General features: G+C 41.3%; 2 protein-coding genes across 2 annotated transcripts; one reads left to right on the top strand and one right to left on the bottom strand.

The window, feature by feature from the left end:
- The first annotated feature begins 813 nt into the window (after positions 1–813).
- On the top strand, positions 814–6,128 carry fev (FEV transcription factor, ETS family member). Its single transcript, XM_047600169.1, has 3 exons — positions 814–2,901; positions 3,576–3,647; positions 4,836–6,128. Exons 1-3 carry the CDS (start codon positions 2,853–2,855, stop codon positions 5,375–5,377), a joined length of 663 nt encoding a protein of 220 aa, XP_047456125.1. The 5' UTR covers positions 814–2,852; the 3' UTR covers positions 5,378–6,128.
- A 7,453-nt stretch (positions 6,129–13,581) lies between these two features.
- On the bottom strand, positions 13,582–16,628 carry LOC125017928 (cyclin-dependent kinase 5 activator 1-like). Its single transcript, XM_047601500.1, has one exon. The coding sequence runs from the start codon at positions 16,312–16,314 to the stop codon at positions 15,427–15,429; it is 888 nt and encodes a 295-aa protein (XP_047457456.1). The 5' UTR covers positions 16,315–16,628; the 3' UTR covers positions 13,582–15,426.
- Between the last annotated feature and the right edge of the window lie 818 nt (positions 16,629–17,446).

Here is a 17,446-nt window from a genome sequence, read left to right on the forward strand (position 1 = left end):
GGCAGCGCTTTGACAGTTTAGTTCGCAGCACTTCATACGAAAGTCTGGTAAGTCAGCGTTTGCTTGTTTATTCTAATGCGACACATGTTTACCCTGCTGTCACACGACGGGATCCTGGAGTGTGTTTACCTGCACACACACTCCTCCTGTTGGTCCAGGACGTAGGATTCCGTGTTACACACCCACAAGCCCTGCGCCGGCTGCACTGTCCCACACCCAAAATAACAGGATCTTTTAATAAATGTGTAACCATGCACACACACCTTTCACAAACATACATTCCTCAGCAGACTGATTAAAGCAGCCACGACGTGGCTTCCACAGTAGTGCACTAAGACCACACAGTTCAGAGCAGCAAGGTAAGGCCAAGACTTGACAGAGGAGCCTCGCGCTAATTACTGATGACCGCTTTTCTTTTTGAGGTAGGATCGACTGATATATTGGTCAGAATTACAGCTGGTTTTAGAGCAATATGTTTTAAAATGAGATGATGTAATGTAGCCTGAATGTTTTCATGTGTTAAGTAGCAAAACGACCACAGAGGTTTCTTCAGGGATGACGTATGCCAAGACATAGCATCTGAACAACACATTCTGGAGCTACTGTTGGAAACTTTCACGTATTTTTTTTATGTTTTCTGTGCTTAAAGTCTCAGTATCATCAGGCGATAAGTTTTCTTGTGTGTGTGTGTAAATCTTTAACTACAGTAATGGAATACATCAACATTTTTTTTTTTCTGCGGTTTTCTGGCCTCATGCTCAGCACTCACTGGAGGTTATCAGCCTATTTTCTACTGTATGCACCATCTAACGACGCAGTCTGGTTTTCGAGGCTTGTTTTAAGTTGCCTGCGACTTGTAATTGTACACAGGCAGCTAAAGCAAGTCTGGGACGCCAGAGACAAACCTGCCAACACACCATTCGGCTCATGATGGAACTTAATGCGCTGCTCTGTTCTGCAGCGGACAGTCACACAACATGTTTCTTGGGTGTGCGGAAGAAGAAAAAAAAAACTTGAAATGATATGTTGAAGTTCAGTTGTTTTGACTGAGAGGCAACCAAAAGACCATGTTAATATCACACTAACTGGGATGTAACATGTGTAGAAGGTAATTTCATGCACTGTCTTTATGTTTAATTAGACTAACGTGTAGTCCAATAAATAAAAAAAATTAAATCAACAAATAGCTTGATTCCCAGTTCTTTAAATATGTCCATGTCTGACCTCAGTCAGATGATTCATTACGTAGATGGCTAATGATTAGCAGGCCATTCACTTTCACTTCAGTCACCAGGGAGGGCTGAGTGCATGATATGAGTCGAGACAGAACTTTACAATTGGGATTTTGACACAGAAGAAGTCGACGTTCACGCAAAATCTGATTATTTCCTGCAAGAAAAGCTGTTGTCATTTAATTTTAAGATTTTTATGTTTTAGATACTAATCTAAGATTGTTTGTGATGCATTTACAATTCATTTTATTCATATAGATTACAATATCATTGCATCATCACTTGTTCTGTCCAGAAAAAAATAAATATGCAAAACCACACGTGATCCCATAGAGATCACATATGTGATGTCAAGGTGTTTTTTTATTGTTTTTATTTCAGGGCAGTTGATGAATCAAGCAGATTTATTGGCCTTTTTTAAAAAAAAACATTGATTAGATCTCTTTCAAATGGATGCAGACTAAGAAACACGGGATGAGAAAGTATTGCAAACAGCAAAGGAATCAAACCAGGGATGTCCCCCACGTTATAGATATTTGGGATATAACCATTTATCATTTCTGACACACTCATGAATTATAGAAACCTTTGTCTCCGTGTTTGTTGCTTTAAACAGCTTTTCAACAATATTTTTTTTTTCTCCTTGGAGATTTCAGGTAAATGTAACATTAATTTTTTTAATTAAACCTAATCAATGTTGGTTCTGGTTCATTGCTGTTATGTGTGCGTAACGTCTGCTTTATTAACACCTGAATAAAACGTTTGAAATGTTCTGCGTATCCAAGTAAACGGGAAAAATGGTAAATGTGTGTCCATTGTTTTATTTTGAAGCCCTTAATACCAAGGTAGGTTAATGAGAATATTAACTGCAGAGTGTGTGTATAGACTATACATGGAAAGACAAAGCAAAAATTGCCCCATCCAGACTCGTGACGGAGAGAGCCCAGCTTTACGCAGTCCACTGCTCCCAAAAAAAAAAAAAAAAAAAAAAAAAAAGAAAAGAAAAGAAAAAAAAAATATGAGTGGACTTGATAACGTCAGTGAGCATCAGAGGCCGTGGTTTCAAAGTTACAACCTCATTAGCCCCGGATTGATGCCATATAACCTTAAACCCACAAAGAGCAGGTTAGGAAGGATGAAATGTTCTTGTTTTCTCGTGCTTACTGAAGCGTGTTTTAAAGGTAAATATTCATTTCCCGGCATGAAATAGGTCTTTGCTGTTTGCCTAGAGGTAAAGAGGCGGAAAAGTAAGGAGGATCTGAACTGGTTTCCATGTCAAACACTTCAATTCACCATAGAAACTCAGATCTTAACGCGGAAACTTTATTAAACTGTGATGGCGGATTGATAAGGGCCGAATTTCTATCGCCCTCTTTTTATTGTGGGCACCAGGCGGGCTGACAGAGGTAAATTGCTCTTTTAATTAAAGCAATGCACCAGGGGAAATTGCTGTCTGAATATTGTCTCAGAGATGGGGGCCAGTGACAGTTGCCTGGAAACTTCAATCTGTCCCCCCGCCGCATTTATTCCAGATCACAGTTATGAGATAAAGTTTAATAAAAATCTTTTCCTCCGCCACCAACGAAATGAAATCCAACCCTTTCTGAACAAGTGAACACAATGAGACAGGACTGCGGAGGAAACCTCATGTTCAACATGTATCTCTCAGGTTGGTCGTTTAGACCCGTTAAGAACGATAGAAATAGCTCTTTATGATTTAATATTTTAAATTTCGCTGGGTGTCGGTGTCCTCCAGAGGAAGATGCTCCGTTTCCAGGGCAGAGCATTGTTCAGCCGTTTCAATCTGAAAGCCCGTCTGCTCTTTTGTCGGAAATCGGAAATCCTTTTTCCTGGACGCGTTTCCTGGCTTCTCGCAAAGGAGACCGCAAAGACGACATGCTTCACGCATTAGATTCCGACTGGACCCTGGATACAATTAGGATTTTAATCTGTTTGGTTGAGATTTGAGGATTTTAAACATTTTATTTCAGTTTGAACTGTGTACTGGTCAATTTAAAGCATATTGTAACAACTAGAGCTTTTATGACAGCCACCATCTAACCTCTAGGGAGATTTTGTTCCTAATTCCATTTTTTAACTGATTTTCTTGCCATGATGGAAAAATGTTTCTTGTTAGATGAGGAGTCTAGAAAATTATGGACATGACTGGATCCGTTTTTCTCATCTCAGCAAAGAAATATTGTAATATTTTGAAATACCTATAGGTGCTGTATGACACAAAAAAAATGATGTAGGCCTGCACCTGTCCTAGAAGACCTCCTGTAGTCATTTAAAGAGAAAGAAAAGCACCTGATGTTGGCATTATGTTTGCTTTGATTTCAGATCCAACAGAAAATCTGTTGAAGGAAAGCAAAGGAACGTCTTGGGGTCCAATAAATACAGGCGTACAAAAAGGTAAGAACTCAAGTGTCCGCACTGTCACATAATAAATATCATTATGACTATGTAGTGCAATTATTGATTCGTTTATTTTGATAGGGAAAAAAAACACTATACACTATTCTATACACACTCAAATATTCGAAAACATTAATAATGACTAAAATAATAATTAAACAGCTGTTTTTTTTTTTGCTTTGTTTTTGTTTTTTACCGAGAAAAACTTCCCAGACATAATATATAGCCTGTATAAAAAAGATATGAAGAAATGACTCAATATTGATTATTATATAAACTCTATACGGTAATAATATAGCAGGATTAAAATGCGTAAAGAGTCCTCGCAGTCCTCATATTAACACCCCCTTGTTTATTTTGTTTACTGGTTTGCAGGTGCGACATTGTGCATTATTAACACAACAGTATATTTTATGTCTTATCCGAGCAAAATGAAAATAAATAAACTTAAACCATGCACACTGAGCAAAAATGTCGAATTTGCTACCTATACTGTGTAATACGTGATTTTATATCTTGTGGCGACAGCTCCTCTCAAACGATGCGAGAAGAGCTTTATTTTGCTGTCTATTTTTTTTTTTTTTATTATTATTATTTTAAAAAAAGGAAAGCAGAAGTATATGTCAGTGTCTGGTACGTTTATCCACGTTTGACGTGTGCGTAATGTATCCCCGTATTCTAGTTAAGAAGATGATCGCGATAGGGGCACATTTAAATAGCGGCAACCCAATAAATTAAAATGCGCTGGAACGATGAAGGAATTATGTCTCATTATACATATATTTGTTTTTGAAGCGCGAACTCTCCAGTTTGAAGTATAACCTAAATCTCTGTTTATCTTTTGAAATTAAATTGTGCTGTAACCATTACATTGTGCAGATGTTTTTTCTCATTTCCAATATGCTTTACGTTTCAAAATATGTGTATATATTTGATACAAATATTTAAAAAAAAAAAAAGTGTACATAAAAATATGTTTTCCATATAATGTATCCATAATTAATCTTTCAATTTCGCCTATTACTATACCTATTAGATGTATTAGAATTGATACATTTTGGGAGGTTCTTGCTTATAAGAAGAATAGGTTGTGTTGCTATGTTTTTTTTTTTTTTTTTTTTTTTTTTCTTGCGTGCATTAGTTTACAAGTTGGACCAATGATTGTGTTTGTTTCGCTTTAATCAGGGAGCGGGCAGATTCAGCTCTGGCAGTTCCTGTTGGAGCTCCTCTCTGACAGCACCAACATATCATGCATCGCCTGGGAGGGCACCAACGGAGAGTTCAAGCTCATCGACCCGGACGAGGTGGCCCGGCGATGGGGGGAGCGCAAAAGCAAACCCAACATGAACTACGACAAGCTGAGCCGGGCGCTGCGCTACTACTACGATAAGAACATCATGACCAAAGTGCACGGCAAGAGATACGCGTACAAGTTTGATTTTCACGGCTTGGCGCAGGTGTGCCAGCCGTCCACCACCGAGCAGGCCATCTACAAGTTTCAAGGCAACTTCTCCCCGATTTCCTTCTCCGGGATTTCCAAACTGAACCTCGTGGCTCCCGGGGTGGGACCTTCGAGTTTCTCCTACTGGCCCGGCTCTCCTCCGGCGGCTCTGTACCACAGCCACAACCTTCAGCCCCCGGGGCCCTTTGGCACCGTGTCTCCGCCACACATCAGCTGTGTCAACAACATCAACAGCCTGAGCAGCATCAATAACCACTACAACTGACTCTTAATGCATCATTTAGACAAACTGAAAAACGTGTAGATACCACAGGTGATTTATCAGCGAAAGGCGAGAGATTACAAAGAAGGACGAAAATCTAGTTTTGTCTCAAATTGGCGTTTCCTGCTTAAAAGGTTTGTTTCAACGGCACGAAGCAGTTTTTAAATTACGAACTGCAATGGTAGATACTACGAACGCGTATTTAAACAAAAATGAATTCAGCTCATCTGAGGCCGCCTGTCAAATTACGCACAGAAGTTCGCACTTTTACGCGTAAAATTCTGCAAATACTTTGATTAAACTCAAACCATACACAACCAAGATATGGGGTTTCTTCTCAGCTTCAATTTGTGACGTTTAATCGCTAATCAGTAAACGTTTACAAGCGAGAGAGCAGATTTGGATAATAAAATTATTACTATTTCAGAAGACAGCTTAATGTCATGCACTGTCTGTTCTTTACCTATCAGCCTTCACCGGTCAATTTTCATTCGCTGTCTATTATCCCCCTTCCCGGTTTTGTCCCAACATACAGACAGGTGCGCTGGCACCAGTACGGGAGAAAAACGTCGAGCCATTAGTGGTCTACTGGCGCCAGCTTGTGGTTGTGGGACGGAATAACACTTCTACCAATAACGTCGTGCAAGAGTCACCTGAAACAAAATGTTAATTTAATCGCTGTTAGGGTTTGAAATCAAGCGAAACAAAATATATTTCCATACCTACATGCAATAAAATGAAAACCAGTGCAAAGGCACAGACTTGTATTTTGTGTGGGGGGGAAAAAGGCTGAATAGTAACAGAAAACTGTGAATTTATGAACTTCTCTGTAAATGCTGCTTTTTAGTTGTTTTAAAGTGATTAGATTGCATTTGTTTACACAGCGTGACACTGTGGCTAAGACAGCTGTACCAATGAGAAATATGAAACGATGAATTAAATACAAATCCAAATAAATCTTGTTTTGTGACTTTATACTTAAATTGCACGTTTTCACTTTATGCCTGTTGCAAAACAGCCAGTCATGCTTAAAATGCTTCAGTTTTTCTTGTCGTTGTATGTATTCCCTAAATAACGAGTCTTTGGATGGAATAAATAAATTGATTGTGAGAAAGTAAAGGTAGGAGCTGGAGACAAGTAGCTAATGGCTGCCATGCCAGTCCTGCTGTGATACATCCACGTAATTCTTGCGCTCAAATATATCACCCTGTCGGTTCATACAGAAACACAGAGGAGCCAGTCATCCATATGAAGAGCCCTTTGACATCCAGATGGTGTACATGTGTAGCTTAGCTATAATGGAAAGGAGGAATTAACATATTTACAGTTTTGCCAGTGAAAGTGGGAAATGTGTTTTCTTAAAACTAAAAATCAAATGAATCAAATTCATTGCAGTCTACCTACTGAGCTCATAGATGAAAATCCTAAAAGTGTTTTTTTGTTTGTTTGTTTGTTTTCATTTATTTCATTCTACACTTACTTTTAAACTTCACAGAGACTGACTCACCATGCAGCACACAAATGATACAGAAGAAATTTCATATTTGCTGCATTAGTATTAGTCATTATCTGTTATCACATTTTTTCTTTTTTTAATGACTAAAGTCTGACAGTAAATGTTATCAGCCAGGTGGGGGCGCCGTAACTCTTCCAATGTCAGAACACGGTTAATAGGTTTACATAACAAGGTAGAGGCATTTGCAGATGGCAGATTAACCTCAAACCATATTTTTATGACAGCGATACAATGGAAAGAACACAGAGGCTTTATGTATTTAACACATCAAGAAAGATTAGTGCACATAACACACAAAACATGGGTGGCCTTTAAATAAAACATTTGCCTAGAATGTGTATTTGTGTGGTAAAATGAACAAATTAAAAAAATAAAATAAATCGCATGTCGATAATAATCCAGACAGACTGAATGAACACACTAATTAAATGACATATGTTTGATGTGTGTGAGGGTGTGTGTGTGTGTGTGTGTGTGTGTGGGAAAGAGATTGAGGGGGTAACTCATTCACAACTGTGTGCATGTGTGTCCTGAATATCAATGGGAAAGACATGGGGTCGCTATTGACGACTGAATTTCTCACTCTCCCTCGCCTTCACAGACAAAACACTAACACACAGGCACAGAGGTCCCTGTGATGTGTTGTCCACCCTCCATAGACTTGCGCGTTCCTTAAAACAACACAGCTGAAACTCCACGGGGACTGAGTCACTTCCACAACATTGCAGTCGTCACCGTCTCCTCTGCCAACTGCTCTGCCACTAATCTGCTGCGCCTGTTGTTGCTGATCCTCATCCTCTCTCTCCTTGCATAACAAACTAGGTGGGTGTTTTCCTGCAAGCCACAGGATTAACGGCGTCAGCGTGGAGGACTGAGGAGCGAGAAGGAAACGCACGGAATTGGAGGATAACAGAGAAGAAGCACATCTCAGCGCCCATACACGCTGTGCTACCTAGGAGCACTTATGTTAGAGATGAATGTTCCACACAAGTGATAAAAAGAGGGAAAAAAATGTACGTTTAATATTTAATTTTGTTTTTCCAGCCATTTGGACAGCCTCCCTGTTTGGATGTACTGGAACAGAGAGCTGTGGAGTTACAACTAAAATGATCACACTGGTGGTTTTACACAAAGCCGTTCTATAAAAAACACATGGCCTCAACACAAGAACATTTACACATTAAGAGCATTATCTTTTATTGCAATACTTTTAGTGCCTTTATTTCTTTTTTTTATCATTATTTTTAATAAACCCTACTTGTTTTATCATATTTGCGCAAAATCCCATATTCTGTTGGTGTCCATGACTCACATATTCCGTAAATACAGTCAGGTCTGACAGTAAAGCAGAGTTGTTTTTATGTGAAGCGTTGCACTCAGTGACTCATTCCTCCAGCCAGAGAGAGAGCAGCAATGAAGGCTCAGCTAATTTAGAACAGCACACCTACGTGGTGCTCAAATAGACGTGAGAATAAAAGGGCGAGAGAAAGAGATGCGAGGAGAAGAGAGGCACTCTGAGAGGAGGAGGAACACGAGAGGTACAAGAAAGCGGGCAGGCAATTTAGACCAATGTGCCGCATTTGTAGCCTTTTTTTTAAACCGAGACAGTAACGCCTCTGGATGGACATTCTGATTCTGTGGAGCAAAAAAAACAAAAACAACCCCTGAATATCCCACTGTTGTGAATGCACTATAAAACTATTAATGCTGGGGACATAAACTCAGTGGAGATGGAGGTTCCTTTGTCATTTTAAGGGTTTGTTTGTTCATTTATGCTAATTTGACACCTATTTTGCATTTTGTAACCGTGTGAAAACATAGCAAACACGTAAAAAAAAAAAAAAAAAGAAAAAAAAGAGCAAGATTTCTGTTTAGTGTCAAAAGATTTTGCATTTCCATCAGTTTGGTGCAGGCGTCCAAACTGTGGCAAACACTCAAGACTGAGTCAGAATCAAATGATGGTTCACTTGAAATGTTAATGACCCAATTCGGGTCTGGGGCTGAAGCACCTCTATAGTTCTAGTCTGTTACGTAAAACTAATTGACGAATAATCATGCAGTGTGGAATGATTCACTGGTAAAGAAGAGAAAATAACAATAAATGCTGTGTAGGTGTGTGTTGAATGAAAGAATTAGAACGGTGAATTGTTTAAAAACTTGAAACAAAATAAAACGTCATAAGAACAGAAGAGTGTGTCCCCATATAATACGTGTATGACATAAATCAAGTGAGACAATTCGCCTTCAAATGAACCATGGCGTGCCTTAGTTTCGATTGACTTCACTCTGCTGTACTGGTGACCAGGTGTCTCAGTGCAACTCGACGCTGGAGTAATCTAGTTTAAGAGATTAGTAGGGTGGTTATGTAGCAAGAGGGCAGCAAAATAGATATAATCCCTGCAGGGTGTTGCCTCGGTTGCTCCTGATTTGGTCTCTTTGCTACAGAGAGAATCCCATTTCACCAGACAGGAAATTCTCAAGACAATGACAAAGTCAAAAAATATTTTGCCAGCCCGACGGAAGCTATTCTAAATCCAATTTAACTCTTCATACAGGCCCCATGAGTCAGAACAGAACATACACAAAGTGGCTGCCTGTGGAGTCCAGTCTGATGGAAATATTACTGAAGAAAAAGAAGACCTTCATATATTCAGCTTTGTTGACAACACTGAACGAATTCAATAAAAGACGATGTTTACCTCAAGTGGCTGAAACATGTGCAGAAAGAATGTATTTCTCCTGGAAGGAAATGATTGGTTCAAGTGTTTGCATGTTATTGTGTGCTGTTAGAATGGCCTGAAGCATGAAGCTTGAGACCCAGTGGAGGTGCAAAGTATTTATTCACCAACAATGATCATCACAAACACACAAAAAACCTCCTCCAAATTAGGAGTGATACAAAGAAAAAAGCAATGGTGGAATACAACCTGATAGAGTGCACCGGCTCTATTTTACAGGCTGCAATTATTCAAACCTCAAGCCCTACCAATCCACCGGAGGACTCCTTAACCCAATGTTATATGATGTTAAATTAAGTACAAACATGTATTATCATAATGACATTTACCATAACTTAATTTAAAACCTTTACATACATCACATTCAATCCTTTCAGTTCTTATTTGGCATTTGAGCGTCAGCTATCCCCCTCTTTAAGTACACCACTGGTTTCTCGTGGAACCTTGAAAGTTTCTTAGTTACCTGTGTGGCTCTTTTAGCCCAAGCACCTGAAAAGGGAAACACAACAAAGGTAAGAAACGCATCCTGAATTTCCACTCTACACAAACTTGTATCTTTACAGTCTTTAAGTTACCCAGTTGCTAGAGTTTGCACTTTTAAAACTTCTCAACTTCCTAATGTCTTTGACAAACTTTCTCACCCAATGTCTTTCTTTAAAGGACAGGCCTTCATTAACACAGCAGCTGCTCCAAACGGATGTTAGAGTGGAGCCACACAGAGCCGCCATATTGATGACCCGCCCACACACTCGCGTTTTCGTTTAACTAACACTGTGCTCTGCTCTACCTCCACCAGTTACAAGATGTTGGATTATACACTGTACTTGAGTATGCATCAGTATTATATGAATTACCTACGACCACCCTTGAAGAAAATATATGTGACGTATACTTCAGTGTTGTAGTTTGGCTCAAATCCGAACATGGAGGCAGTCACCAAGGCAGCACTTTTGCTTTAGCTTCACTTTTGTGGAGCCGTTTTGTCGTCCATCTTTATACATTGTGTGTCAAATGTTAAACACGTTCTCCTACGCTGTTGTCAGCAGCTCGTTTTAGGCCAAAACCCTCCGCCTTCCACTCACCTTCAGCCTTCACATCCATGGTCTGCTCCACAGTCTCATCCCATGTAGATCTCCATCATTCCCCCAACAGACCCGTGGTTTCCTATCGTAAGCGCAGCCTTAAGCTATTCCATTAACGTACGACATCACCACTGATCCCCAAAGACTGACATTTTTCTTATTGGCCACATTGTCAAATAAAATCTTCACAGTTTCTCCTGATTGACGCTGACTTGGCTTGTTCAGGTCCCAGTGTAATCTTCCCTGCTGTCGACGCTCTTCAGAGGAATCTGACAGGACGAAAGAAAGAAAACAATCTTCTTCCACACAAACGCATATTTATTTGAACCCTTTCTTTAATCTCTGGATCTATTCAAATAAAACCAGATGAACTGAAGAGGAAAGGACAGCACAGTAGCTCTGTGGTCAGCACTGATGTTTCCCAGCGAGAAGGTTTCGTGTCCAACTTGGGCCTTTCTGGGCGCAAATTCTTCCTGTGTCCACAGGGGATTTTCTCCGGGTACTCCAGTTTCCTCCCACCTCCAAAGACATGCTCTTTAGGTTAATTGGTGATTCTAAATTGCCCATAGGTGTGATTGTGAATGGCTCTGTGTTGGTAGGCTCCAGCAACCCTTGCGACCCTAGTGAGGATAAGTGGTGGCAGAAGATGAGATGAGAACTGAAGATGAAATCTGTTAATGAAACTGCCTAAAACGTGTTGAGTGCCTGATTGTGAAAATGAACCTAAACTACTGTACATTTATGCATGGACACGAGTCAAAACCATATTGAGAGCCAGAAACATTCTTACAAAGAATGTAACTTCTAACTAAACTAAGTAAACTCTGAAAAATACAAGTGGAAAAAGTAGGTCTCCAGTAAACTTAACTGCGCTTAAATATAGATGCTGGGTAAATGTTCTTTGTTACTTTCAATCCATGTCTTTTGCCTGCAGGTGAATCCATTTACTGCAGCTTTATTAAAAATTTAAATTGCCTAGCAAACATTGCAATCAAGACCCTGTCCCCAAGAAACCACGCAGACCAACTGTGGCCTGGAGGCAAGTCAAGCAAACGCTGCAGCACTTTTCCGAGCAGAGGTGGCTCGGAAAAGAGAGAGTGGCTGTAGTCAGACATGGCTGCACTGACAGACATTCACCGACGCTGTGTGCCTGCCTCCTATTGATCGCTGCAGTGTGTAATGTGTTGTGCAGTGGTTTCAGCCCACGCTCAGCCCCACACAGCTCACTTCGCCCTTCTCGCTCTCATTTACTTACCTACCCGTTACTATAGAGACGCAGTGGAGAAGAATGCAGAAAATGGGCTGGCAGACAGATATGCAAGAGACCTGGGATGAATCTTAATAAAAAGCTCACAACACAGCACCGAGAGACAGTTATATAATGCTGCTGCAAGATTCTGCCACCAAGAAATAAAAAATCTATATAACAGGAAAGCTGTTTCGACCATTGTGGTGCGCTTATTGGAACTTCCTCTATTTAAATGAGACTTTACGCTTAGGATCTTTTTATAAACCTCTATAGGAGACAGCGGCTTGCACTGTTAATGCCATCAGAAAGATTCAATCAAGTGAGAACGTAGGAGCTGTGTAACAGTATAACAGTATGTCTATTTCTATAAAACATGTTTCAAGTTTTCATCGAAAACAGTTTCCCCGCAAGTTCAGATTACAATCACCAGACATCAGATTACAGAAACTGAATGAAATATACACCAATCTGTCTCTATTCTTCCCCATTTTGTTATCAGCCAACCTCCTTTTTTCCCCCTAGAAATTCACCATTCCCTGTTTCTATCTTCCTTTAAAACTATTTCACCGCTGCTCTTATTCTGTCATGACGCCTTATTTTCCCTCTTAATTCCAGTCTGCCGTTCTTACATTTTTGCTCTGTAAATAGACACTGTATGTCCCTGAAAGACGAGCGAGAGAGAGAGAGAGAGAGAGAGAGACATCGAGAAAGTCACAGGCAGTTCTGAGACTGCAGCAGATTCTAACCAATCACATGAAGGAATCCTCCAGCCCACGTGGCTTATTCATAAATCCAAGAGGAAATCCTTATCAATTCAGCTCCATTCTGTCAAACAGGAAATCATTGCTTCTGAATGCTACTGGAATTTCCTAATGTGCCACATTTTATCATCCTCGGATACATTTTGATATCAGCACACGCTGTGTGACGTTTATGAACACATACTGTGTATATTTTTCAGAATTCTCTCATCAAAAGAGTGTGGGATGCGCATGCAAGCTCCTAAACTGTGAGAGTTTTCTAATTTATGTTCTTACAGTTTGACTCCGTGTTCCCATTTCAGTACGTGGCCTCGTTTGGAATACCCAGGACACACAGATAGGTTACCATAAATATCTCTTAAATGTGTCAGCAGGCTTTGCTGTCCTCGGCGTGTAAAACAGCTATCGGCTGCAGCGCACCATCACTGTTGTTACAGATCCATATCTACGGCCATAATCTCATACAATCACTAAGGTTAAGACTAAATATTGTGGCAGGTAACTTGTCCCTCTAATATTGCCTCCATTTGATGAGTTCTAGTATCATGGCAACAAATGGGACCTGATGTGTCTCAGTATCGAGGCAACCTAAACATCCTCAACAGATCCCAGTAAGCACATTCGTCATGGACTTATTGCTATTGCATAACTGTGTCTCAAGGGTTCCCTGCAAATCAAGGATTAGTGGGTGGCGTACGTAGATAAGAGGCTGTGCAAGTTAATCACTGCCTCAACAACCTGCGAGGTTTGTACCAATGTGGACCACGAGCGTATGTGTAGTGCACATTAGGACATGTTGTGGTGAGCACACACATAAACATCAGGACAGGATGCGGAAGGAACAAAACAGGAGGCAGGAGATCCTACATAAGTTTGGATTTATTTCCTTATGGTCACCATAAACAATTACTGCATTGACCTTTAATTAACATGTAGAGAGAGTGAATGCAACTGCGGCGGAACACCACAGACAAAACATCTAATACCACTTTCCATTGATGACATAACTACAGATGATTCAATTCACGGATGATCATCCTAGAGCGAGAACTGGTGACTGTAACTGTGATGGCAAATGCTCCAGCGCTTGAAAGGAAACACTGGCTCATCACCGTTGTCTTATACCACAGTGCAAAACATCGTAGGTTTGTTCACAGCTGTGCAAAATAGCAGCATTATAATTCACTTTCAAAGCAATGGATTCACGACACAACATCACGATGATCACTCTGAAGGACCATTCAGCACTGGTTGGCCAGGTTTGCGCCGATACGTTTGGTTTGACAATTAGAGTCGGATCACGTTTAGCTTATAAAAACTGCAATAACACATGTGCAAATGATAGCCTTCTGCCAGTTAATAATGCGATCTTTACATTAAATACGTATATACTTTGAAGAATCCTGAACTACAGCAGGCAAACAGAGGCCCATGGTACATTTTGCAGAACAGGGCCAAAGTATAACTTGACCATTAAGCTCTTATCCATTTTTTTTTGGAACTACACTGTATACAGTCACCTTCCAAAACAGGCAGAAAATAAAATAATCAAGCTACTCTATAATGTGGGGTATGTACATGTAAACTATAAAGATTCAGGCCATTTTTTAATAGTTGGCACATTCAAGATTGGAAAAAAAAAAACAAACAAAAAAACAAAACAAATCTCTTGAAAAACTGTACATTCCATTCAGTCTCTGGACGACCTCTGCAGGGGTCGACACACGACGGAGGCCTCGGTTTGATTAATCTCGCTGCGTGGCCATCTGTGGGCGCATTTAGTGCAACTGATCACATTCAAGACGGGAAGATGCTCCCTTCACATATTTCACATTCCTTCCCCTGTTCACCCTCATGTCTAACCCATGTATATAATCACATTGTTCTGCAAAATCAGATTGGTATTATGTGAGATTTGGTGTTTTTGTTCTTTTCTTTTTTTTTTAAATCATACGAAACGAGCTGAAAACAGTTTCATATACCTGTCAGGTATTAAAGCAGCCATAAATACAGCAAGGGTGAAGGTTCGCGGATAAAAACTACCTCTACTGCCCATATCTACAGTTATACCGAGTAGTTTGTCCCCTTAAAGAAACATGCCTCTGACACCAGTTGCATGTTCAACATCTTGACTATCAGCAGACTGATGTTAAAAGTATACATATATATACTACATATGTACTTAGAAGGCTTAAGCCTATGTGCTCAAAGTAGACTGCGCTGACTCTTGGCCTCTTAAGCCACGCTTGTTTCTGTTTTGGAAAAGTGACTGACATAACAGGGAGGGGAGGAGAAATGGCCGCACAGGTCAGCACCTCGGACAGCTCCGCCTCTCGAATGGACCTCGCAGATCTATTCTGGTCCTACCCTGAACCTCAGCTCACTGCGACATCCATTCACTTATCTAGGCTAATCATGAATGGAACGGGGATTTGATTTTCACTTAGAATGAGATTTAGTGTCACCAAGTCAATCCCTGCATCAATCAAGGGACACGAATAAAAACAAAGAAGAATCTACCATTGGCATGCATTTATAAAATCTCCTACACTGTAGCCTACTGAAGTTGTGTAACATCATGAGAGACATAGTCAGCCCGGACATGAGAAGCCTTCGACATCCTTATTCAAAACCACCCATATGTGATTTTGCATTCGTCTTTTACATTCATTTTTAAACGCGCCCATGTCTTTGTTCGTTTCAGTGTCAGCGGTCCAGGTTCGATTCGCTGGCATCTCGCTGGTTCTTGAGGTCCTGGAAGACCTCCGTGAAAAAGTGCGGGTCTGCGTTGAGCTGGAGCATCTTGCCGCTCATCCTGTTGATGATCCGGAGCGACGTCTCCCAGAAGACGTCCTTGTTCGACTCGATCATGAACGGCTTGAGCGGGTAGGAGATCTCGTTGCCCATGTAGGAGTAGGCCAGGTAGAGGCACGTTTGGAAGGTGCCCTGCAGCTCGGCGGGGCTGTCTACGCTGTCATCTATCGTGTCTTCACACAGCAGGTACACGAACACGACGTTGGCCGGTGTGATGAAGCCTTGATCCTGCCAGCCCTGAATCAAAAGCGTCCTGTCAATGTTCCGGAACCAGAGGATTACCTCCCCGCAGTTTAACTCTTTCAGTTTGTAACACCTGCGGCACAGGAAGTCCCCTAAACAGCGAAGCAGCTCCCCGGTGGAAGCCTGGATAACTATCCGCTTGGGTGAAACCAGGGACAAGTTGCTGGTTTGCTTCTGGACCGCGGGTACCCTCCCGTTCTGAACGGCAGTCTCGTTGTTTTGCGTGGGGACTGTTGGCACCGGCACTGGGATGGGCGCTTTGGGTTTCTTCTCCTCGGTTTGGTGCGTCTTCCTGATGTTCTCGTTGTTGAGCTGGGCCACCTGGTTGGACGGCAGGTCGCGGGTGGGAAGCGGGTTCGGGTTCACTTTCTTTGCGCTCTTCTTGGCCGAGCTGGTCACCAGCTTCTTCCAGGAGAGGGACACGAACATCGAGTGCCTCTTGAGGCTCTTGTCGTTTTTGAGTCCATCCACTGCGACCTCGGCGTCCATGATAGACGTCTTCTTCGACGAGGGGGATATGGAGAGGACGGTACCCATGTCTGCGGAGGAGAGCGCTGCGGTGCTATGGACGCTGCTGCAACTTAACGCAGAAATCTTCTGCAGAGTGAGAGGCGGTGAGCAACAGTCACGACAACGATTGAAACTCCATTTACGCGTTCATTTCACCCGTCTGATTGCTCCCCGGATGGAGGCGAAAGGAGATGGAGCTGTTTGCCTTTTTCCCGTGGAGAGGAATATATTCCAACAGATGCTCTGTCAGCGCCTCGGAACGGAGACGCTGCGACACAATCCTATACGCCTGTGTCTTCAATGAAGATGAGACGCTATGCGTAAATCAGGGGTTTAAACGAACCAGCAAGTGCAGCCTCTGACCGACAGCCGAGCCGACCAATGAGAAAACTGATCAATGATCCAATCACTGGGGGTGTTGCTTTTAGGTCCAGGGTGCCGTTGATAGCAGGAGACGTGCACTGCTTTACTTCAAGTGCTTTGCTTCTCCTCTAGTCCAGTTACTTTAGAAAAGCAGTGCTATTTATAAACCAGCCCATTTTCCAACCCCGTAAGCCGTCAGAAGAACAGGTACTTACACCGACTAGATCTGGTGAATGACGCACCGTCCTTTTCAGTGGTTTTTAGTTGTCTTCCCTAATTTGCCAGTTAATACAAGATTCATATACAGTGGAGTGCACACATTTAAAATTTTGTTTTATTAGAACATCGGAGGTCTTTGTAAAACATTCTCACATGGAGCTGCTGCAAAATATATGAACAATCTATACATGCGTAGGCCATCCAGCTTCAAGGACAGTTCTTGCCTCATTTTGTAAGCTTTGGGTGTATTTTGAGACTTTACAAACTCCAAACCAATGCTATTTGACCCTCTGTACTGCTTTATACTGCTGTTAAAGAGGCAATATGTAAATTATACGAACATACTCATTTGCAAAAGTGTGCAGATAAAGAGATATAAGTAGCCTCGCTGACCCAATTACAGACACATGGACAATTCAAGCTGAACAGGGGAAACAACCATACATAAATAACTAGTAATTTACAAAACAAGACAAATTTGGATACTGGGAACAAGGTATAGAGACAGTAGAACCAATTTATATGAATCTACACATGTACATTTATTAAGAAAATAAATTGTCCCCCTTTACGGTTT

Source organism: Mugil cephalus, chromosome 12, assembly GCF_022458985.1.
Source record: "Mugil cephalus isolate CIBA_MC_2020 chromosome 12, CIBA_Mcephalus_1.1, whole genome shotgun sequence".
Classification (NCBI taxonomy): Eukaryota; Metazoa; Chordata; class Actinopteri; order Mugiliformes; family Mugilidae; genus Mugil; species Mugil cephalus.

Excerpts from the sequence above, each read along its gene's own strand:
- fev (XM_047600169.1), top strand. The coding sequence starts at position 2,853 with ATGAGACAGGACTGCGGAGGAAACCTCATGTTCAACATGTATCTCTCA. Across the intron at positions 2,902-3,575 it reads GTTCAACATGTATCTCTCAG|ATCCAACAGAAAATCTGTTG; the intron begins GTTGGTCGTTTA and ends CTTTGATTTCAG. Across the intron at positions 3,648-4,835 it reads AAATACAGGCGTACAAAAAG|GGAGCGGGCAGATTCAGCTC; the intron begins GTAAGAACTCAA and ends CGCTTTAATCAG.
- LOC125017928 (XM_047601500.1), bottom strand. The coding sequence starts at position 16,314 with ATGGGTACCGTCCTCTCCATATCCCCCTCGTCGAAGAAGACGTCTATC.